The sequence below is a fragment of the Strix aluco genome, chromosome 26 (assembly GCF_031877795.1).
Source record: "Strix aluco isolate bStrAlu1 chromosome 26, bStrAlu1.hap1, whole genome shotgun sequence".
Lineage (NCBI taxonomy): Eukaryota > Metazoa > Chordata > Aves > Strigiformes > Strigidae > Strix > Strix aluco.
In genome coordinates this window covers 6,435,505-6,459,731 of record NC_133956.1, presented here as the reverse complement: position 1 = coordinate 6,459,731, position 24,227 = coordinate 6,435,505, and the positions used below count along the sequence as shown (strand labels likewise).

Genomic DNA, 24,227 nt, shown 5'->3' with positions numbered 1-24,227 from the left:
AATTCTCAGCCTCTCAGTGGCCATGCTGCTAATGTGCTTTCTGCTGCGAGTCTCCGGCGTGATGACAAGCCACGGCTCGTTGTGGCTAATTGAGGCGCGTGATTAATCCCAATTTTCTTTATCCAAAAGGCTGTTTGTTGAAGCTGGCTTTCATGGGGGATGTTTGCTGATGGTTTGGAGACAGCAAGTGCCTCTGAGGCTGAGCCAGGGATCAGGACAGGGGGATGGCATGGCATGGCATGGCATGGGAGGAGATTAATGGGTATGATGGATGGGATGGGATGGGATGGGATGGGATGGGATGGGATGAGATGGGATGGGATGGGATGGGATGGGATGGGATGGGATGGGATGGGATGGGATGGGATGGGATGGGAGGAGATTGATGGGAGGGGAGGGGAGGGGAGGGGATGGGAGGGGAGGGGATTGATGGATAGGATGGATGGGATGGATGGAATGCATGGGATGCATAGGATGGATGGGATGGGATGGGGTTGATGGATAGGATGGATGGGATGGGATGGGATGGGATGGGGTTGATGGATAGGATGGATGGGATGCATGGGAAGGATGGGATGAGGTGGGATGGATGGACAGGACAGCAGGCTCCCCTGTTCATGCTCCATCGCAGACACACAGCAGGTTATTTGGGCACAGCATGGGGCTGCACAGCCCCTTCACTTCCCCCTCTGCTTCCAGATGGATTTGCTCCAACCCGCAGCCTAACTTCTCTATTTGTGGCTGCCTGGGGCAGTGTGGCCAGACTCTGCCCCTTGGTCCCATCGGTCCCCTGTGCCCATTCCTCCTGCAGCCCTGTACCACTGGCCATTGCCCATGTTTCTTCTCTTGATTTCTCTTTGTGGACTAACTTAGGCTAAAAGTTGTAATTCATTAAGATTCAGTCCAAATCCCATCTCTCCTTGCCAACCCAGCAGTCCCAGCCCTGCTCCTGCAGGTTTGGAACAGCTCTCAACCTGGTGTCCTCATGGCACAGCCTTTCTCCAGCGCTTGAGCTTCTGGTCTTCTCCACTGTGCCTCAGTTTCCCCACTAGACCTGCTCTGATGGAGCTGGTCACCCTGACCAAGAGAGCAAATTCTGCCTGGTGTGATGCTGAGCAGGGCTGGGCAGGACTTACCTCATTTTCCAGGTAAACTGAGGCAGAGCACAGCGGTGCACAGCACCTGGGTGATGCAGGATCAGCCCTTCCCCAGCCATCACCATGACCTTGGTGCTTCTACCCTGCAGATGTGAAAGCACCTCAACCTCACGGGAATGAGGGGCTGTGTCCCGCTGGGGTTGCAGCCTTGTGCCTCAGTTTCCCCTGATGGAAAGTGCCGCTGGGCACTGCTGCTGTTCCCAGTGCACATTTCCCCCTCACGGACACTGCTGGCACCTCCTTACCCCATCCCATGAGTGCCACCACCCCATGTCCTCCCCACCAAGGGGACCCCAGGGGTCCTGTGTTGTTTCAAGGTCATTTGCAAGGTCAGGCTGGGTGGATGCAGAGCGGCACAAGCTCGGGGTTAACGGGATCATCCCGGCTCCCTTCTGCAGGGACGCTGAAATGGGTTTGCGGATCCTGAGCGTTTCCCAGGGGGATGGAGCAATTCCCTGCGGGAATGGAGCCTGTCGTGCAGAAGGGCATTGCTCCAGAGCCAACCTCTGATGGGCAAGCGGGGAATTGAGCTGCTTCGATTTCCTCGGCTTTCTCTCAGCATGGAAATGTTTCCTTGCTGGGAGGCAAGAGAAAGAAAAAAAGTCTTGTCTCAGTGTTTATAGGACGGTGCAAATAATAGATGCAATCTTGTATTAAAGTTAAATAGATATAATATTGTGTTAAACTGGCCTGCTTGTGGGGAGATTTGAAATCTGTGCTGTTTGCTGGAAAAAAACACCCTATCAAAATTCCTCTGGGGGTAATGACCCGCTGCGGGTCCTTGCCAGGGACATCAGAGCCAAATCTACTCAAAACTTGCAGTTTCGGGAGCTGATGGGCCCAGCGGTGGCTCGGGGTTTTGTTTTAGCAGATGTAAATCAGGAGGAGGCAAGGGTGGTGATGGAGCATCCCTTTCTGTGTGGGAACAGCCACTGCCCCGGGTTTTGGTGTTCCGGGCACCTCAGAGCACTGTGAAGGTTTGGGGGTGTCTCCCCGAGCCGTGCCTCAGTTTCCCTTCCCTACGATGGAGCCAAAACAGGAGGGGGCTGGGTTTAATCTGCCTTGTGCAAAGGGCACTTTGCAACCCTTGGGCTACATTTAGGGGATTTTGGTATTAGAAGTATTATTAGTATTATAGCTGTTAGCCACCCCGAGGCGGCATTTCTGAGCCCTCCTGACATGGAACCTCCAAGGATGGATGGATGGAGCCAGGGGCATGGATCTGGGGTGCAGGGCTTGGAGGGGACCCAGCCCCAGGGGTGCTGGGGCCTCCCAAGGGTCCTGGGGATGGGTGCAGCCGGTGACCTCGCACCCAGGGGTGCAGCCCGCCCTGGGCTGTATCCAGCCCAAGGAGCAGGTTGCCGGCGGCGGGCTCCTGGGGCGCAGCGTCTAGACAAGCGCATCCAGCCAGGGCTGCCGCCGCGTTCCCATGGCAACGCTGCCGGATGCGGCGAAATGAAATAAATAACCGGGGATGGAGGGGGGGGAAACAGGCGAGAGGAGGGAAAGCCCATCGATGGGTGGTGGGTGCTGGGTGAGCGATGGGGAGCTGTGGTGAGGGACCCTGTGCACCCCAAGTCTCTGCTTGTGCCCCCAGCACCCGCAGCCACATCCTGGAGATCTGGGATGTTTGAGGCACGTGCTGGGAGATCCTGAATCCAGCAGTGCCAGTGTCGGGGGGAAGAAAGGGGCTGCGCAGAGGCCAGGAGCACCCCAAAACCCACTGGCATCAACAAGGGGTTGCAACAGCTGGGGAAGGAAGGACCCAATTTATGTCTCTTTCACCCCACTTTTTCCTCCTGCCATGTTTTGCAAGGGGGCTACTCAGTCCCAGAGCATCTTCTCGGCCAGGGGCCGCATCCTGCTCATCACCACCTGATACCAGAGAGCGATCAACGCTCTGGCGCCTTTAATTTCTTTTCCTCCGTGATTTCATGAAGGCTTTTGCAAGTTGGAAGTAGGTCAAGAACTTGTTTCCAAGTCATTAAATGAAGTCCCTGGGTTCACAGCGGTGTTTGCACCTTCTTAATAGTCAATTCGCTCACTTGCCGTTCATTTAAATCGCAGCCAATTTCCCTAAGTGGAGATGGGCGGCTCGCGGGGACCGCGCAATGAAAACGCCTCCGACGGCTCCTCGGGCTCCCCAGGAGCAGGAAAAGGCACTAGAAGAGCAAAAATCAGCAAAATGCCTCAAACTGCCTCAAGAAGAGGGGTTGCTGGGGGTGGGTGAGGCTGCGAGGGGGTGTTTGGGTGCTGTGGGGGCTCAGGGTGGGGATGCGGGGACACGTAGCATCCTTTGGGGCAGGGAGCTGGGCTTTGCTTTCCCTCCCGGGGAGGGGGGCAGGATCTGGCCAGCCCCTGGGACCCCCATTAGCCCCAACGATGCTCCATCTGCTGCGGGGACCCCCAGCCCTGGGGACAACAGGAAACGTCCCTTAGGGGGACCAAGAGCATCGAAACATCCCTTATGGGGACTGAGAGCATCGGACATCTGCTAACAGGCCAGATCCTGACCAGCAGCTCTGCCTGGGGGGTGTTTTTTACCTAAACCCCAACATTTTTTTGACCAAAACTCCTAGGAACAGGGTATTTCTGCCTCAAACAACCAGGATAAGCTCAGCGGTGGAGGGAGCGATGCTCTTGCATCATCTTCGGACGTAACACAGGAGGGAATTCGAGGCAGAATGAAAACCCCAAATCTCTTCAAAATGCAGCGAAATGAAAAGTTAAATCCCCGGTGAGCCCTAGGCATATGGTGTTCGGGAGAAAATCACCCGGCTGAAGGATAATAACCCATCGGGGGGTAAGGAAGCCCCGCTCGGCTCCTGCCACGCCGCAGCATGGAGGGGAGGGCAGAGGGTTTATTTCAGCCCGACGCGCAGATGCTGCTGCTGAGATCAAGGGCAGCAGGCAGCCGGGAGGAGCATCCTGCCTGCGCTGCCTGCTCTGGCCTCGCCAACACCAAAAAAATATACAGCTGGATTGTCAGCGCTTTTCAGTCTTTGGGGAGGAACATCCCTTTTTTTCTGGGAAGGAGCCTCTTCCCATATATTTTTTTACCCTTGCTGGAAAAAATCAGGGAGGGAATATCCCCCTCCCCTGCCCGTGTGGCTGGGTGAAGACCCTCGGAAGGGCAACAGGCAGGTTTGCTCCTGCCTACAAATGTCAGAGCCACATCCCTGGGGCACCGGCAGCAGAAAAGCTGCAGTTTCAGTGATGGGAAAAAAAATCCCCTAAAAATCCCCTTTTCCCCAACCTCTATGCTCAGAGTTGGCTGTGGGGGAGCTTCTGTCTCCTGGTGCGTCAAACCCCCGAAAATCCAGAGCAAGTCCCCATGTGCTCAGGGACACTGGGTGGTTGGGAATCCCCCCGCTGCGGGGTGTCCCGTTTGGGGGTTCACCCGTCTGCCCCCTCCCTCCCCACGGCTGGATCCCCTGGGGGCTCCCAGGGTCCTGTATCCCATCTGGAAGCAGGTGCTGTGCCAGGATGTGTCCTGCTTTGCTGAAAATTAGGTGGCTGGGGACTGGCAGGGGATGTGGGGTGCTGCTGTGTGCCCATACATGATGGGCACAATGACACGCGTGGGATGCCCATGTGCCCCGTCCTGCTGCGAGGGTGCAATGTGCAGGCAGGCTGTGAGGGCAGGCAGGCCATGAGGGCAGGCAGGCCATGAGTGCAGGCAGGCCGTGAGGGCAGGCAGGCCGTGAGGGCAGGCAGATCATGAGGGCAGGCAGGCCATGAGTGCAGGCAGGCCATGAGTGCAGGCAGGCCGTGAGGGCAGGCAGGCTGTGAGGGCAGGCAGGCCGTGAGGGCAGGCAGATCATGAGGGCAGGCAGGCCGTGAGTGCAGGCAGGCCATGAGTGCAGGCAGGCCGTGAGGGCAGGCAGGCTGTGAGGGCAGGCAGGCCGTGAAGGCAGGCAGGCCATGAGAGCAGGCAGGCCGTGAAGGCAGGCAGGCCGTGAGTGCAGGCAGGCCGTGAGTGCAGGCAGGCCGTGAAGGCAGGCAGGCCGTGAGTGCAGGCAGGCCGTGAGGGCAGGCAGGCTGTGAGGGCAGGCAGGCCGTGAGGGCAGGCAGGCTGTGAGTGCAGGCAGGCAGGCTGTGAATGCAGGCAGACCGTGAAGGCAGGCTGGCTGTGAGGGCAGGCAGGCCATGAGGGCGGGCAGGCAGGCCGTGAGTGCAGGCAGGCCGTGAGGGCAGGCAGGCTGTGAGGGCAGGTAGGCCGTGAGGGCAGGCAGGCTGTGAGGGCAGGCAGGCTGTGAGGGCAGGCAGGCTGTGAATGCAGGCAGACCGTGAAGGCAGGCTGGCTGTGAGGGCAGGCAGGCTGTGAGGGCAGGCAGGCCATGAGTGCAGGCAGGCTGTGAGTGCCCACGTGCTGCCTCCTCCTGCCCAGGCTCCGGGCAGCGGCTGCTCCCCATCCTCAGCCGGTGCCGCTGGATCTCCCGGGCTCAGCCTGGATCCGGGAATCCCGACCCAGCTCCCCCCAAGGGAAGCAGCTCCCTCGCCCAGCCAGGGCACCTCGCGCCCAGCGTGCCTGAGCACATGGGGGTCTTGCCCCAGATTTTGAGGGGTTTTCACTATGCAGCTCCCCCCCCGGCCAGCCCTGGTCATGGAGGCTGAGGAAAAGAGTTTTTTAGGGAATTTCCTCCCCCACCATCCCCACCACCGAAACCGCAGCTTTTCTGCTGAGGCTCTCCGGGATGTGGCCGCCACATTTGCAGACAGGAGCAAACCCGCCCATCGAGGGTTTTAATAAAGCCACACTAGCAGGGGAAGGGGATATTCCCCTCCCTGATTTTTCCTAGAAAAGGGAAAAAATAGATGGGAAGAGTTTCCATCCCAGAAAAAAGGGATGTTTTCCCCCGAAAGTGTTTTGCCCAAGTAATAAAAATGTGCAAATCCCTTTTTCTGCCCCAAAACAGCCCAGCTGAAGCAGCAGCAAGCAGGGGGAGCCCGGGATGGGGAAGGGCACATGGTGGCCTGGCCGGGGCTGTCCCCATGGGCAGAGGGACGGGGTGACCAGCAACATCTTGTGTGAGTTAACGGGGCTGGGCCCCTGTGCCACCGTGCCCACCCCCACGTCATCATGTGCTCCGGACACCTGGGCTCCCCCTCGGGGATGTCGGGGACAGGGGGCTTTTATTTAAAAGCAATTAAATACATAATCATGTACCCAAAAAAATCGCTGCCTGGGCATGGGGGGTGGCATGGCTTGAGATGCAGCTGGGGGACAGGGGGGCCGCTGCCCCATGTCTCCAGGCACAACTCCCTGCCTGCTGCACCCTGGGGTGATGGTGCACCCGGGGTGATGCGTGGGGGGCTTCGGGCTGGGCGAGGGCACAGCGAGCAACAGGGGCGTCCCCAAAACATTGCCCAGCATGTAACTGTGGGGGTCTGCAGCTTTGGGGGGGCTCAGGGAGAGGCAGGAGGGACTGGCCCCGTGCAGATGCAAGCAAGTGAGCAGGATGGAGGGACTGTCCCCATCCCCAGCTGTCCCAGGAGATGTCCCCGCCGCCCCAGCGCTGGAGTGAGCTCCCATCTCTCTCCACTCGTTAATTATTGAGGCTTTTGGGATGCAATAATATATTTATGCATCTGTGTCAGCAAACTTGTCATCCCCATTGCAGCCGAGGTGAGAGGATGGAGAGTGGGGAGGGGGGCCAGCACCACCTTCCCCACGGAGCCCCGGGGGACCAGGGGCCACAGCCGGGCCAGTGTTCTCACCCCGCACCCTGGTGACACGAGCGTCACCTCCTCTGGGCACTGCGGGAGGACGACATGGATAAATCATCCCTGTAATGGCCAAGACTGCTGAGCACCCGGACACATGTGCCTCGGGGTCACTTGTGTCCACAGGTGGCCATGTCCTCATCCCTTCAGTTTTGGTGGTAATTAAGTGGGTTTTGGACAAGTCTCTAAGAGCCATCAGGTGTGATGTATGATGGGAGGATCTGCTGCCAAATCCTGCTTCCAAAAATCCCAAGCAGGGTCGTGGGCTGGGGGGCGGCTGTGGTGGCTCCAGCCTGTCCCCAGTGGGGGTGGTGGGACGAGGGATGGCCCTGGGCCATACTGGCACCTCATGGCCACCCTGTGGACCTGGTGTCCATCTTGCAGTGGAAGGACTTGTCCTGCCTGTCTGCTGCCATGTTACCCAGCGGGGCAGGGTTGGTTTTATCTCAAAAATAGAGGGTGGGATGCAGTAAGAGGTCCCCCCAGCATCCTCATCTTTAAATTGGAGAGATGTGGCTTTGATGGACAGACTGGTAGTTGGTTATGGAGTTGGCTGGATGCCTGTGTGCAAAGAATTGCAGTCGGTGGCTCAATGTCCAAATGGAGATGGGTAACAAGTGGTGTCCCTCAAGGGTCCATTTTGGGACCAGAACTATTTAATATCTTCATCAGTGACATAGGCAGTGGGATGTAGGGCACCCTCAGCAAGTCTTCAGGTGACACCAAGCAGAGTGGGGCAGCTGATCCCCCCAGAGACGGGATGAGGTGCCATCCAGAGGGACCTGGACAGGCTGGAGGACTGGGCTGAAGTTCAACCAAAGTGCAAGCTCCTGCACCTGGGACAGGGCAATCCCCAGTACCAGAACAGACTGGGGGATGAATGAGATTGAGAGCAGCCCTGCCAGGAAGGACTGGGGGTACTGGTGAGTGAAAAGCTGGACATGACCCGGCAACATGTGCTCACAGCCCAGAAAGCCAACTGTATCCTGGCTGCACCAAAAGAAGCGTGGCCAGCAGGTTGAGGGAGGGGATTCTGTCCCTCTACTCCACTCTGGTGAGACCCCCCTGGAGCTCTGTGTCCAGCTCTGGGGTCTCCAGCACACAAAAGGCAGGAGCAGGTCCAGAGGAGGCCGTGGAAATGGTCTGAGGGTTGAAACACCTCTCCTATAGAGAAAGGCTGAGAGCTGAGGTTGTTCAGCCTGGAGAAGACTCTGGGCAGACCTTCTTGTGGCCTTTCAATATATAAAGGGGGCTGACAAGAAAGATGGAGAAAGACTTTTTACCAGGGCCTGTAGTGACAAGACAAGGGGTAATGGTTTCAAACGGTTAGATTGGACATAGAAAGAAATGTTGTACGGTGAGGATGGTGAGACACTGGCACAGGCTGCCCAGAGAAGCTGTGGCTGCCCCCTCCCTGGAAGGGTTCAAGGCCACGTTGGACGGGGCTTTGGGCAACCTGAAAGATGCTCTGAAGATGTCCATGCCCATGACAGTGGGGGTGCATTACATGATCTTTGAAGGTCCCTTCTGACCCAAACCGTTCTGTCATTCTATATTGTAAGTGTTCAAGGTCAGGTTGGATGGGGTTTTGAGCAGCCTGCTCTAGTGGAAGATGTCCCTACCCATGGCAGTGGTGTTGGACTTAGATGGTTTTTGAAGGTCCCTCTAACGGAACCCATCCTGTGATTCTCTGATTCCAAGAGAGCAAAAAAGGCAGCTGCTGGGTGAGATTTCTGCTTTAATACTGCAGCGGGTTGAAGGGTGCTGGATTGGAAATTCCCTTTTCCAGGGTCCAATGCTGGGTTGCAGGAGGGATTTTCAACCTCAAAACATGGTGAGGTTGAAATTGAAATCCTCAAAGGATGGTGAGGATGGGACATGAGGGAAGGTGCTCCCTGGTGTCTGTGCAATCCTCCCAGCACAGCTGGAGCAGTGTTCATCTTTTCCATCCCTGTCATGAGGTTTTAAAAGGACTGGGAAGACTCTACTGGGTAACAGGATGGGTCCAAGGGAGGTGAAGGAGGCATAACTGAGGGGTGATTTGGGGACAGGAGAGCTCCTTCCCACTTGGTGCCAGCACCCTTTAAAAGTCCCATTTTCATTCAGTTCTGCCTCACTGGTTCTACCCACCCAGGGCCCCCAGGCTGAGGCCCAGCAGCTCCCTGTCCCCAGGGAGCTGCACACGTGTCCCCTGCTGCCGTGATCCTCCCCGGGGACCGCCACGCACTGACGGAGCCCGGTCCCCGCGTCTCGCCTGCTTCGATTTCTTGATTAAAATAAAATCATTGCAGGCAACGCGTTTCAATTAGCAGGACTCTGGTGCGTGCCTGCCCCCGACTAATTGATGTGATTTGCTGCAAAGGGAACTTTTGGGGCCGATCGATAAACTAGAGAGTGTTTAATTAAGAGGGAGCCCTAAAACTCGCTGCATTGATTGGCTGCAGGTTTATCTTAATTAGCAGTGGGATGGTGTGTGGTTCCCGGCCCTGCACCCCCAGAAGCATCACGGCTTCGATGGCAGAGCTCTAGTAAGACCTGAAAGGGGGGTCCAGGGTGTTAATGAGGGTGGGTCGTTAATGGGGCTGCTATTAGCATGGGCAATACCCCTTAGAGGAGGAGGACAGCCTGGGGAGGATGCTCTGAGCTCCACAAGTCACCGAGGTTTGGGGGGGTTGGATGCTGCTGGTCCCCGTGTTGTTCGGAGGTTTCTTGCAGAGCACACCAAGAACTTGCAGAGCCCCTTCTCGTGTTTGCAAGTGATGCCGAGCCCCGTGGCCGGGCTTGCTCACTGCTCGTGTTTCATTTAGGGCCACCACTGATGAACAGCTGATGGTGGCTGCATGGAAAGTCTGGGTGTCTTGAAGTTTGCTGCCAGGGGTCATCTCACCCTCAAAGGATCAAATGAGGATGCTCCGGGTGCTGGATCAGCTTGGGGTCCGCGGCAAGCGAGCGGCAAGAAGTGCTTGGAGCGAGCCAGGAGAATCAGTCTGAGCAGGAGACAGTGCTCACTCAGCCCCACAATGCCCCGTGCGAGGATTGCCAAGCCTGTGCCACCCACTTCCCCTGGAAAGTGGCCGTGCCTCAGTTTCCCCAGGTGTGAAACCTGGTGTAAGGCTGCTGCCCTGCCCTTGGGATGCCCTTGGCGCTTTGCAGGTGGTGAATGCCGGGGGAGCTGCAGCCGCAGACTCGCCACGTTTGTGCTGTGTCTCTGTATTTTCCTTAACTTTAAGCTCAGGGTCTGACGGGGCTGAAAAAACCCAAGATCTGCTTTTCACACAGAGGGAATATGCTTAAATAACAGCACACGCAAAGCAGCCTTTTACCTGCCAGGGTGTCTCCAGCAACGGTTTTTGGTGCAGTTAGCAGTCCTCGTTCATCCGCGGGGAGCTGTGTTGTTTGCCACTAATTTTGCCTCTGTTTGGGATGAAGAAGGATTTGGTTCGACCAGGCTCTTCCCAGCTCCTTCTCCTTCAGCCTGTCCTGGCTTGATGGGCTGGAATTAAGGAGCCGTGCAGGTGTAAGCTCATTGCTCCGGCTCCATGGGATGAAATCAGAGGCTCTTCTGAGCCCCATCCCTCAGCTCGGAGACTCGCCGGTACCCAAAACTCGCAGCCTTCGCATCTAGCTCCTGCTAAGCAGCTCTGTCAACAGCCACCAGATCGATGGATGGCTATAAAACCCCGAGCTCCGTGCTCCTTGTATCATTTATTATTTACATTTCTCAATTTAAAAGATTTACAGCCCAGTTGTAAGTATTTCCAAAGGCTGTTTCCTTGGAGTGTTTAAATAGCGTGGAAGTGAATTAAGCTTCAATGCAAACAGCCTTGGTCCGGGCCCTGCGGATCCAGGGGCTGCCCTGGCTCGGCTGCTCCACGCCTTTTCATCGCCTTTAATTGGAACTGGGGTCCTGCCAGCACAGACCCAGCAGATCCTATCCCAGGGGTAGGGTAGGGAATGGGATATCACACTCCTCAGCTCTGACTTTGGCTTTCCACTCACTGGCAGGATGGAGTTGGGCTAAAAGAGGTGGTAATTAGAGCCCTCGCCAAGCCGATGCCAGGAGTGCGTGATGCTTTATGGATGGGGACACTGAGGCACGGCTGGCGGTTGTACACACAGATGCATTAGCCATGGCTCATCCTCACGAAACACTTAGGGAAGGACCTTTGGCGCTTCATTTATTTCCCCCTAATTAGGACACATTAAGGCAGGCTGGATGGGCTATGGGACCCTGGGGCAGTCCCGCAGCCATAACCCCCATGGGAGCTTCAGAGAGCGCCAGGATGGAGCTGCCCTAAATCCAGATCACCCAGAGAAGCTGCTGGCGAACAGTGGGGGGGATGTAAAGCCCATTTTCTCCTGCAATTTTCAGGATAAACTCCCACTTCCCTGCCAGGATGAGGGGCATTGCACTGGGAGGGGAAACTGAGGCACAGTGCCGCGGGGAGGACTTGAGGCCCCAGAGCTCACAGGGTTTATTGTGTGAATCTGGGCCATCTCGAAGAGCGATGAGACAGGGCTGGGCTGTCAAAAAGATAAATGTAAAGCGGGTTTTTGGTTTGCAAGGCTGCTGGAGACACAGCTTGCTGCAGCCCTGTCCCTGCACCCTCAGGGACTGCGGCATCCAACACACCCTGAAGTTCTCTAAAAGTTCCCTAAAAAACCACAGCCTCATCAAATCTCCATTTCGTAACTTAAAACCATTGGCGAATGCTCCAGTGCTCCCACTTCACCTTTGCTACCACCTTTCTTTAAGCTAATCCTGTAATTAAGAGTAATAGACCCCGAGCCGGTAGCAAATAGAGCCATAAATAAGCGCTGGGATAACAGGCAGATCACACCAGCTACCATCCCTAATTTTGTGTGCCGTGTGATTTAAGCCCCATCACGTCCTTATTTATGGATTACAAATGATAACGGCAATCAAAATCCAATGGCATTAAATGGGAAGGCACATGACGAGCTGGCCAGGCCGGGCAGAAAAATCACTTGCAAAATACCAGGGGACCCCGTGCGTGAGCTGAGTGGGAGGTTTTCCCCTGCATGAGCTGAGCTCAGGGATAAACCCATCCTGGAGGGTGATGTTTTCAGCAGTGCCCAGGACCTGAGCAATGGGGAAACTGAGGCACAGAGGGTGCTGGTGGAGTGACAAGCTGACATCTCCTTGCTTTCCCCTTCTCAGCTCCAAATATTCCTAATAGCCCCTCGCTTGCTACGACACATTTGCCCACCACCAGCCTATGCATCACACAGATGTTTCAGCCTATTGCAACTAATTATCCATGGGATTTCCCATTAATTACCGGCTGCTCTTTGCCTTTAGCATCCAGGAGCTGCTGTGGTGACTGATGTCCTGCTTTAATACCTGCAACCCCTCCTTTGTTCTGTTGCAGGTAGCGGCACTGGAGAGGCAGATCTTTGATTTCCTGGGCTACCAGTGGGCACCCATCCTGGCTAATTTTTTACACATCATGGCCGTTATTTTGGGTATTTTTGGGACCATCCAGTACAGATCCAAATACCTCATGATGGTAGGTACCGTCGCGGATGCTGCTCCCACACTCAGGGGCAGCATCGTCACCCCCGGGGGTGGCTCAGCCCCAGGTCCCCTCCCGTATCCAAACCCAAATCCCTGTGGATCCAGCGGGGTCCAGCGAGCGGGGCGGAGCGGGGATGGACCAGGGGATGTCCGTCGGGCGTGGCGTGCCCTGACCAGCTCTCTCCTCGGCAGTATGCGGTGTGGCTGGTGCTGTGGGTCGGCTGGAACGCCTTCATCATCTGCTTCTACCTGGAGGTCGGACGCTTGTCGCAGGTAACCCCCCCTACCTGCCTCCTCTTCCTCCCTCCATCCTCCTTCCCTCATCATCTTCCCATCCTTCCCGCTGTCTTTCATCCTCCTTCCCCTTCTCCCCAGTACTGCCTCCCAAAAAGGGACCCAGAGCCTGTGGGTGCCCTCACCCTGGTGGCAAAGCACCCACCTGGGTGCTGGGGGTGCCTCCCCAGGGGGTCCCGGCTGCAGCACCGAGCACCCAGGCGTGTGTGGGATGGACAGACGGACAGTTCAGGCCAAGGTGGTGGTGATGAGGGGGGTCAAAGCGGGAGAGCAAAATTAATGAGGCTGATGAGTTGGGAATTGCAAGGCACTTGTTAATCACCGGTGTGCCCTCAGCGCTGCCAGGGTTTATGGGGTGCAGAAATTGGACAGCACCATTTCCTAACGTGCTGGCGAGGAGATAAAGTGGAGAAGGGACCAGGGACTGGGGACGAGCGATAACGGGAAAGTGTGGGGCAGGGTCTCCAGCAGCTCAGCTCACAGTGCAGGCAGGGATGGGCAAGGCAGTGGCATGGGGAGGAGGAGACCCCCCTGCTGCAGATTCCCAATTTTCTGGGGTCTTCTGAGGCTCTGCAAGTGCCATTCGGCCCTGGAGCACCCAGCAGTGGCATGAGAGCGGCTGGACATCATTAATGGCTTTGAAAAGTCCCCCGGTGGTCATGGGGGTGAGGATGTGAGGGGGACTGTGCCTCTCTGTCTCTCTGCCCCACCCTGGGCTATTAAATCTTAGCTCTTACACAAAAAAGAACAAAACAATGTAGTGATGATGCATCACTAAATGGTTTGAGCAGGCTGAGGTGTAGTTGGCGTACCCGTGCCAAGGGTGTGCCCCGCTCTGCCGGCCCGCTCCTGGCTCTGAGGGCACCATCCCCTGTGCTGGGCTTGGGGCATCACAGAGTGCTCAGGGAAACAGGCTCCAGTTCACTCTGGGGCTGCCCGCAGTGGGGAAAAGGGCTTACTGGGGGGCTTGATGGGTGAAACCATCTTCCCATGTTGCTACAAGTCATTTGGGGCTCTTCTGAAAAGCTGAACTGCTGGATCCGTGCAGCAGGCACGGAGGATGCAATAGGGGACGATTCACTCCCACTGGGTGTTTTCAGTGGAAATCCCCAATCCCTCAGTGACGCTGCAATGCCGGAACACCCCCTCTTTGGGCTTCCCAGCACTGAAACCCACATCCTTTGGTTTTAGAAACCAAAACCCACTTTCTTTCTATTTTTTTCCACCCCCACCCACAAAAATCTAATCCCAGATCGGTGATTTCCTACAAAGGATGCTCAGCAGGTCTCCCAGCCCCCTGCAGACCCAAGGGCTGGTGGTACAGAGAGGGACTGGGAGGACCTTCCGTGGGGTGGGTGCTCACCCAGCCATGCCAGGAGGACCCTCCGTGGGGTGGGTGCTCACCCAGCCATGCTGCTGCTGCCTGCAGGAGCTCTGCACTGGGGCTGTATCCCATCCCATGCTGTCCCCATCTCCCTGCCAGATCCACGGGCAGGGGCATCGTCATCGAACATGCTGCAATGTGTCCTGAAATTGAGCCCAGGGGCTTAGCCTCATGCCAACCTGCTATGGGGAGGGCACGAGCAGGGGCTGGGGGATTAGCCCTGCATCTTATCCAACCCCAGTGATAGCCCACAGTCCTGCCTTGCAGCGGGGAGGCTGCTGCCTACTGCACTGCCCCCTCAAAGCTGCTCTAGATGAAACAGGGAGAGCCCCAAAGCCTGGTAATGGGTTTATGAGGAGGGGACGTGCATGAGCGAGGCCCAGGAAGGCTCTGAGCAGATGAGTTCCCCTGAAACCCCAGGGGAAGCAGAGGGGATTTCCTTGCATCCTTGGACCATGCTGGCAGGGTGATCCCATGGTCCCATCTTTCAGACAGCTGGATGTGGCCAGCAGCATCGCACGAGGCTGTTTCCCTGCCTCAAGGGCAAGCTGGTGTGTTGGTGGCTGCTCTGTGACATCCCTGATGTCACCTGGGCATCGTGGTGCACCTGGATGCTGCTTGACCAAATGGTCCACGATGGCAGCATGGGAGGAAGCCACAAACCCCAGGGACACCAGCTGCGGGTTAGGGAGATGCAGGGGTTTGTTGGTCACACTGCATTAACATGGTCTGGGTGGGTGCAGTGCTTGTGGAGCATCCTCAGGTTGGAAAAGCCCATTTTCTGTCCACCTCCTCTGCCAAGAACCTCAGCTCCACAGTCTGTGCCTCCTCCTCTGCTCCCCTCCTGCAGGACCGAGACTTTATCATGACCTTCAATACCTCACTGCACCGCTCGTGGTGGATGGAGAACGGGCCGGGCTGCCTGGTGACGCCAGTGATGAACTCCAACCTGGCACCCGAGGACCATCACGTCATCACCGTCAGCGGCTGCCTGCTCGACTACCAGTACATCGAGGTAGTGAGCAGCGCCACGCAGATATTCCTGGCGGTAAGGGCAGCTGCTGGCACCTTCCCTCCTCATCCTGAATTGTGAAAGGGGGGGGATGATGGCAGGGACTGGGGTGGGCAGAGCCGCCGTGGTCCAGCTGGAGATGTCCCACCATGCCATCACGCATTGGTGACTGTTCATAGCATCAAGGGTGGTGTTGGCTCAGGGCTGGGAAGAGAGGAGCAGCTGGAGCCCATGCCAGCTCTCCCGGGGTGTTGCCCATCCCCAGACCTGGCAGGGGGTGGGCTGGATGCTGCAGGAATCAGGGGCTTCTCGGTGTAACACACCCAGGCACGTTGCCGGAGAGTGAGCCGGTGGGATGTGCTGCTTGCTGGAAAGGGAGAGTCTCCCTTTCCTTGTGGCTGTGTCACCCCATGGGCAGGTGGGAACAGGGCATACCTAGATGCAAACTCCTGGGGACCCTTGAGGGACTGCAAGAAAATAAAACTTTAAAAGGAATTGGGGTCCAGAGCAGCTGCCAAAGTGGCACCCAGAGCTACGTGGAGCTCAGCACCCTCTGTGCTGTTGTCCCAGTGTGATCCCAGCCCATCTCCCCCAAAAGCCACCACCCTTGTCCCCCTGGTGCAGCTGAAACCATCTCACCTCGCTGCACCCCAAACCAGTGCTTGGACCCACTGGAGACGGGCTCCAGCACTGCGGCAGCCCTGATCCTGCCCAGGGTCCCCCCAGGATGCTCCCAGACACCCACCTCTGTCCCCCCACCAACACCGTGCTGGTTGTGGTGTCCATCACCCCAATAACCAGCTTCTTTCTGCCTGTTTTTGTTCCGCAGCTCTTTGGCTTCGTCTATGCCTGCTACGTCAGCAAAGTGTTCCTGGAGGAAGAAGACAGCTGTAAGTGCTTTTGCTCTCAGTTATTGGGGGTGGGGGGAGTCACAGAGCTGCAAAATGGCCTTGGCTGATGCCAGCCAGCACTAGTCTGGAGCAGGAGGTCCCGGACAGGGATGAGGGAGCGATGCCTGGGTTGCAGGGAGGCGAAGCGATCCCTTTAGTTGGGGTTTTTGCCCCATTTTTCCATCCCTGATGAGGCAGATGCACTGGGGTGTGATGGGCCACCCTGTGCCACCAGCAGTCCCCCCATCAGCCTTAGGGAGGGTGCTGCACCCTGGCCAGGGCTGGGAGAGGAGGGGGACGGGGACAGCGAGCCCTGAGCTGCTGCGTCTCCCACGGGACTGCGGTGCTCACAACCTCCGGGCGCAGGAGCGGTTTCATCCAACATGTGGGACTGGGCTTCACCCCCGCATCAGCCCACGAAGAGGCTGAGATGGGCCCTGGGCCCTGCGCCAGCATCGCGGCACCGAATCCAGCTCCGGACAAAGCCAGGATGCTCATCCCCATGTGCGGCTGCTCAGGAGTGGGTTTGGGGCCGGCATCGCTCTCGCTGCTCCTCGCTGACCTGAATTCAGAGCATCTCCTCTGGGACAGAGCATCTGCCCCAGGGCTCTGGGCCGGTGTGGCAGCAGGGGGAATCACCCTTGCTGGAAAGAGCCGCCTCCACGCCCTGAGAAATGCTCCTTCTGGTGCAGATCCGGCCCCGTGGGGGCTGTGGGAGAGCCACCCTCCCCGCTCACGGCTCCCGGAGCCATCACCTGCCTCCCCCTCTCAACAGCAACCTGGGCCCTGGGGATGATGAAACGGGAAATACTGTGTCCCCCCGGCCAGCATCCCCATGGACAGTGGGGCGGCAGAGCCCCCCTCCCTGCCTCGAGGTTTTTCACCCCAAAGCAGGTGAAAAACAGCAATTTAAGCAGTTACGGGCTAATTTTTATACAATCTCCATTGTGCTATCTGATCTGACAACAATCCCTGCAAACACCCCTCCGGAAGAGCTGAGCACCCCAGCCCCAATTAACCAGGTGGTTAAGGCTGTAGCCATCCAACCGCATTAAATGCTCATCTGCCAGTAATTAATTCGCGCCAGCTGGCAGCTCCCAGCAGCCCACCGCAGGCAGGGATGTGCCACAACCGCCGGCGCGGCAAAAGCCACCCAGATGCGCCTGGCATCGGGCTCCTTCCCCGCGGCATCGGGATCAGCGTCTCCGCCGGCGCCACGGGCCCAGGAATGGGCCCAGCCCAGACTGGGAGGTGCCGGGGTTCGACACCCCCCCATTTCCTCCCCTCCACTGCTGGGAACTGGTGTAGTGGAAAGGGAAAATCTCCGTGTGAAATTGGACACTGCCTGTGGTAATAACTTGTTTCTGTACCCGGGGAGCTGGCAAAGGGGTTTATCTACCGCCGCCGGCTTTGAAGCATGTTTGCATTCAAACAAACTCTCACATTCAATACACTTTTAATATTAATGCTGCTGGAGCCCAAGATTCAAATGCATCTTTTTTAATGGAATATCTTATTAGATTTGGAAATGGATGGATGGCGTCAAAATTGAGAGCTGGCTGAGTATTAAGTCAGGAAGATAAATATGCTGGGAGAAGTGGGGTCCCCTCTCGAGCTTGCTGCTGTTTCTTGGGCACCCACGTGTGAACCCACCCAGATCACGGCTCCATGGGGATTAATATATTGGTTTTGGGGAGATGGGTTGTGCTACGGCTCCTGTAACCACTTGGGTACCCCAGCCTGGCTGTGCCTGGTGCCTGTTCCTGGCCTGGCTGAGCTGAGCCTGCGGGAGGGTTCAGGTCTGGGGCACACAGGATGATTGTGGGAGGAGTTGGGGTACCCTCAGCTTCCCACCGCTCCCACTGCATCGAGCCGGGGTGAAGGGCCGGGGTCTGCCGCTGCCATCCCTGCGCTGAGGGATGCGCCCAGGGGCTCGTCGGGCGCGTGATGGGCTCTGCCGGCCTGGAAATCACGGCCGTGAAAACTGATATATTGGTGTCTGCAATTCCCCGAAATGACAGGCTTTAAACGAGATGTAATTCCCCCATAATTCTTCTTAAATGCCCACTCTGGAGACAATGATAGGGTAATTTTACCCATTTTGTCCAGCCTGCAACACAAGGACTGTTGTGGTGAGAAGGGAGCCGCAGGGATCTCTGCAAGTCAGTCCGGCTCCTTTCCTCTGTTTCTTGCTGGTGCTTTCCTGGGATGCTGCCACGACCTGGGATGCTGCAATTCCCTGGGATGCTGCTGTGACCCCAGATGCTGCTCTTTCCCGGGATGCTGCGGTGACCTGGGATGCTGCATGTCCCCGGGATGCCGCGGTGACCCGGGATGCTGCTGCGTGCTGAGGTGTTGCATTTCCCCGGGACGCTGCACTGGGTGCTGCAGTGAGCAGGGCTGCTGCGATTCCCCAGGACGCAGCTGCAGACTGGGATGCTGCATTTCCTTGGGATGCTGCGGCAGCTTGGGACGCTGCATCTCCCCGGGATGCTGCTGCAACCCGGGACGCTGCGTGACCCATGGGTGCCATCAGGGCGGGGAGGGGGACAGGGAAATTGCCCCGCTGCCCCCCCCAGCTCACCTCCCTGCTCTCCCCCCTCTCCCCAGTCGACTTCATCGGCGGGTTTGACTCCTACGGCTACCAGGCGCCACAGAAGACGTCACACCTACAGCTACAGCCGCTCTACACGTGAGTCCACGCCAGGCCAGGGAAAGCCTTGGGGATGCTCAGGGCTGCAGGAGCCCCTCCAAGGTGCCTCATCACACCCTCATAACCCAAAAGATTTGGGTCTGTGAGTCCGCTCGGCCTCAGTATAAAGCCCGGAGGCTCCGCCGGGGCTGGGGCTGGGAACTTCTAGGGGGAATCGTGCCCTTGTTTTGCTTTTTGCTGCTTTTTGTTTGCTGAGCCTTGACACGCCGGGGCTGCCCAGGGGGAGCAGCAGCTCTTCAGATAAGTGCAGCTGACTTTTTTTTTCCTCTCCCTTACCCATTAAGCTTAACTAGATAAACGCTCAAATGAGATAAGGCTGCAAAATCTAAAGGGATTAGCCTCGTGTGGGCTTTGCTGGATGCCAAAAATTAATTATATTTTAAGTCTTCTATGCAAACTCAAGGGCACACCATGCAATTAGAGATGCAAAGAAAGGGTTGTGGTGGAACAAATGCATTTGTGATATTGCTCAGCCCTCCCTGGGCGTTTAGGCACAGTCTCTCATGTGCCCGCCCTGGTGCATGGGTGTGGATGAGCACCCGTGGGTGCTGTGCACCCCGCATAGAGCCAGTCCTTCCCTGTGAGCCCCCCAGTCCTCCAGGTGGGAGTGGGGAATGGCGGGACAGGAGTTTCTTGGGGTGGTGACACAGATGGTGGCACTGGCATTTCACTGCAGTGTCACCCTGGGGTGGGAGTGGTGCCAGCACCCACATCCTCGGGATCCATGTGGGTGTCCTGCCCTCCCCCAGCCAGGTGCCCACCCTTGGGGGGACGCAAGAGAGCGTTGTCCCATGGATGGGACACTTCAGACCTGCCTTGGTGGGATGGTGCAAAGCCACCATGGCAAAGACAGGCAGTGGGGAGGGCAGGGACCAGGGGCAGCCCTGCCTGACCCTCCCCTGCCTGCAGCCTCCAGCAGCACAGGGGGCACTGGGGGCTGCTGTGGGCTCAGCATCCCCCGACAGCTGCAGGATGAGTGCTGAGAGCTGAAGCATTTGGGGATATTGGCAGGAATATCAATTTTAGGTGGGGGGAGTATCAATTTTAGATATACAGGGGACCCAAAAGCTGATGGCAGAGAAACTCAGTGCTGAGATACCAGGATGGGGAGACGTCAGTGGAGTGCGGAGGTGCTGGGGAAATTCCTCTCCTCCCTTTCTGAGAGATGTTTAACCCAGCCCTGTATCCCTGAAGGGCTCCCCCGGCTGCCCAGGACCTGTTCTGGGGTGATGGGGGTTTTTTGGGGTTGCGTGGCTGGGGGGTGGGTTGTGTGAAGCCACCCGGGTACCGGAGCATCCCGTCCTGAGGTGCTGCTGGGGCTGGTGCTGCCTGGCCTCGCTCCCTGCCTGCAACACGCCGTGGACAAGCCCCAAAGCCCTTCATGGGCAGCGTGTGCTGGGGGCTGCTGGCTCTCACCTTGCCTGCAGGGCTGGCTCAGGCAGCGCTCCTTGTAATTAAATTGCTTCCTAATTAATCAAGCTCACTCCGGCTGCCCACGTCCTTGTGGCCTTTCTGCAGGCAGGGCCGGGGTGGGGGGGGAGGTCACAATCAGGACCCTGCCACCGTGCTGCCAGCTCCCCCCTGCCTGCAGCCCCCTCTGTCCTACCCCAGCAGCTCATTAATAACCCATCACCTAATGAATGCAGCTATAATTTATATCAAGGCACCTCCATCACTCTGACAGTGGTGGCAGGTCAGGATCATGGACTCAGGGGGATGCACTCTGTCCCTGAGGTGGGAGACACCGGGTCCTGCGGTGACACAAGGGGGAACCCGAGGGGGTGTGGGGACAGCGGTAACCCCATCTTGGGGAGGGGCACACCGGGGTCCTGCTGTCACCTGTCATCGGTGAGAGAATGTCCAAGGTGCTGTCCCGGCTCAGTGGAGTGGATCCAGCCACTTGTGTCCCCAGGGGACAGCACACAGGACAGAGCGGGACTGCTGTCCTGGCCTGAGAAATTAAAGCTTATTCTGCAGTTACCAATTAGCTATAATTGGATAAATGGTGGGCGCGGGGGAGGGTTTGCACCCAGCGCAAGGAGGAGGATGTGCCGTGCCAGCACCTGCTTCTCATCCCCTTGGGTCCCTCCTGCACAGCCAGGGTGGCACCGGGTCCCCCCCCATGTCATGCCCCCCCCCAGGACGGGGGCTCTCACCTCCAAAATCCCTCCTATGGCACGTCAGGAAGGGGGGAAGCGCAGGCTGGGAGCTGGGAGCTGAGACGTGGGCAGTTGGGCCAGGGGTGTGCGGGAGCGGGGTCTGCAGGGGGTCCCCTGCGCTGTCCCGGGGGAGATGGGGGTTGTTTCTCTCTGGTGCGAGGGGCTGTGTCCTTGCCCCGTGCTGTGGCGCTGTGCAGTGTGTCCGTGTGGCCACTCGGGCCTGCGCCACGATCCGGCCTCCCGCGGCACCAGTGAGAGGTTCATGGTTGGACTGGATGAGCTTCAAGGTCTTTTCCAACCTCGATGATTCTGGGATTGTGTGACACCGGCTCTGCCCCACACATTTCCCACGTGCACGTGTACACATGAGGATGCACAGCAATGCCCGCGCATGCACACCCGCACACACACCGACCTGCCCGTGCACGCTTGTACATGCCTGCACATGCCTGCACACGCACACAGGCAGCCACCAGCCCTCAGGCGTGTGCAGCAGCCCCCAGACCCCTGCACCCCCCAGCTGCTGGGAAGGTGGCCTGCCCAGAGAGAGGGCTGGCAGCACACAGGGGTCAAGGCTCCTGAGTCCCTCTGTGTCCCTTCCATGTCCCCTCGGTGCCCACAAGCAGCCAGGGATGGGTGAGCCCCAATGGCAGTCCCCCTGTCACCATGGCGGGGGGACTTCAACCCATTGGGGCTTCCCAGCCTGGCCCCAGTTGCTCTCTTACATTTTGGGGGGGTGAAACAAGGGTGATGGCCATGTGAGAGCCACCCCGGGGCACCCCAGCAGGTCCCTGTCCCCTGGGAGGGGCTGTTGGTGGCTGCCCATGGCTGTGACTCCTTGTCCCCATGTGGGGACATGTGGTGGTGACAACTTCCCAGGTCTGGGCTCACCCCTAACGTCTCCTCTCCCCTTCTCTCCCCAGATCTGGGTAACCTCCTCCTGCCCTGGATCCGGCCCCGGCCCACGTGGGAGCCAGAGGTGACAGGACCCCCTTAGAGCGAACTGTCCCACACCCGATGACACGACCCCCGGCGAGGTGGGGGGACACAATGCCGAGCCACCCGGTCCCCTCCTGCCTCCCTGCACCCCGCAAGACCCCCGAAAATGGAGCCAGGAGCTGCACATCCATCCCACCCTGGATGCCTCCGAGCCCAAACCACCTACCCACACCAGAATTGGCAGGGGCTGGATACAGGGGGACCCCCCCCAAGCTGTGCCACCCCCTCGGGCTCCCACACCCTCCCCAGGATGCAGACATGGCGACACACGGGGAGGTGGCATCGCTCACCGGACACCGTTTTCTTCTGTTTCTCCCAGCCTGGTTTTTCCTTGGAGCAGCGGGGCCCTTCCTGGTGTGCCAGGCAGGAGGGGGGCCCGGAGCAGGACTGGGACAAAAACCGGCTGGTTTGGAGCAAACTGGGACAGGGGGCAGGGGATAAACAGTGCATTGGGGACAGTGGGGCACAGGGAGCAGCTTCGTCCTCCGCGGGGTTGGGACAATTTCCCAAAATGCCAGGTTTGGGAGTCGAGCTGGCCCCAAAAATGGGGTTTTCGCTCCCAGAATGAATTTTCCAGCCCCCCTGGTTGGATGAAACAGTGTCGAAGGGGCTCAGTCCAGGATGCTCCCCTCACCCCGAGGAGCTGGATCTGGCCATCAACGTCTTGCCTCAACCCCCCAAATCTGGGGACATGGGGACAGAGCACCCCAAAATCCCTCTGCAAGCCCCCCCATCCTTCCCCATTTCATGGGGGTCTTGCTCAAATTTGGCAATACTGACGCTGCTTTCAACACAGCCCCTTTCCGGCTGTTTTAATGAATCTAATGAATGTTTTGGGTTGGGTTTTTTTTTTAAATTATTGGGGGTTCATTTTAATTTAAAGTGCCTGAGTAGACTCTGGCTGAGCACGACCCCCCCAGTGAGCCTGCACCGGGCCCCCCCCAAGGCCAACATCGTGCCTTCAGCAACACTCTGCCCACCCCGGGGTTGACCTGGTGCCCCCTGGCCCCTCGCCCAGGGCTTGGGGGGTGCAGCTCGGTGCCTCTCTGACCCCTCCCAGCCCCTCCATCCATTCGGGGTCTCAGTGGCAAATCCATCCATCAGGTTCGGTGGCAGAAGAGGGGAGATGTTGGCACGTGGGGAATTATTATTGGTGGGGGGGGAATGTGGAAGGTCCACTGGGCAGTGATCGCTTTGCAAAATGAAGATGAGCTGGGAATTAAAAGCCTCATAAGAAGCTGGAAGGAAAAAAGTAGCTGCACGAAGCATCTCAGCTCCCCCTGAACTCCTTGTTCTTTTTTTCCTGGAGGTGGGATGCGGTTTCTCCTGGATCCCTGGATCTGGTCCCAAGCCCAAACTTTGCATCTGGGAGCAGGGAGGGGTCGCATGATTTTTGCCTCCTAAGTGTTTTTCCTCCAGTCCTGGGGGTTATTTGGGGATTTTTTTTTTTTTTTTTTTTGCACCCTGGAGTGATTTTTATTTTGTCCTTCCCAACAAGCAGCCATGAAGTGCCAAGGACCGAAGCTGCCCGAGCCCAAACCCTGGGCAGGGGATGGGCTGCATCCCCCTGCCAGCCCCTCCGCTGCCTCCAGCCAAGCTGCGAACTTTACAGGCAATAATTTTTCTGCCCTTTCCCCTTCTTTTTTCCAAGGAAAATAGTGTTTTTAAGGCAACGGATTCTCCCAGTCCCCCAAAACACATGCACATCCCCAAGCGCTGCCCAGCCCCAGGGACAGCAGCATCTCCGCGGTTTATTTTCCTCTCCAGAACCAAGGGTGCTCTCGCTGACCTGCTGCGGGGCGGGATGGGGTGGGATGGGATTGGCAGACATCCGCCTACTCAAAACCCTTCTCAAACCCAGCAGGAAGCAGAAGGAAAAACTTGCCCTCATTTAAAACTCATTCAAAAGAGCTTCCCTCCCTCCTGCGCTCGGCAGGAGCCAGGCACCGGTGCTCCACGACCTTTTTTTTTCCTTTCCGTTGGCTTGTTTTTATATAAGACTGTATTTGTAACGTGAACCGAGGATTTCTTTTCTATTCTGTAATTATAAAAGTTGAAGGAAAGTTTCATCCGATGGCTGTTCTGGTTTTGGGGCATTTATCTTCCTTGTGCAGTTGAATCAATTAAAAGGCGGTGGGGGTTTTATTTTGCTTTTTTCCCCCCCTCTTTAATGCTGCCAGCTCCCTCCCATGGGCTCTGCATCATCCAGCTTTCTGCTGTCTTATAACCCTGCACTTCTTTTTAATGATGCCCCAGCGAGGTTCTGCCTCCTCTCTCGCTGCCCGTGCAGGTAATTTCCTCCCTGGTAATAAAATAACAGGGGGGGGAAAAAAAAAAAAAAGAAAAAGCAGAA

At 57.5% G+C, this 24,227-nt stretch overlaps 1 protein-coding gene across 2 annotated transcripts in view; it reads left to right on the top strand.

Moving 5' to 3' along the window:
- The window catches only part of NKAIN1 (sodium/potassium transporting ATPase interacting 1), a 39,758-nt gene extending 15,817 nt beyond the window's left edge, over positions 1-23,941 (top strand). For both annotated transcript variants that reach the window (XM_074850710.1, XM_074850711.1), the window contains 6 exons: positions 12,278-12,415; positions 12,616-12,696; positions 14,952-15,149; positions 15,943-16,003; positions 18,614-18,695; positions 21,799-23,941. In XM_074850710.1, coding sequence (XP_074706811.1) covers positions 12,278-12,415; positions 12,616-12,696; positions 14,952-15,149; positions 15,943-16,003; positions 18,614-18,695; positions 21,799-21,808 — 570 coding nt within the window. In that variant the 3' untranslated portion in view covers positions 21,809-23,941. The remainder of the gene's footprint in view (positions 1-12,277; positions 12,416-12,615; positions 12,697-14,951; positions 15,150-15,942; positions 16,004-18,613; positions 18,696-21,798) is intronic.
- The last annotated feature ends 286 nt before the right edge of the window (positions 23,942-24,227 follow it).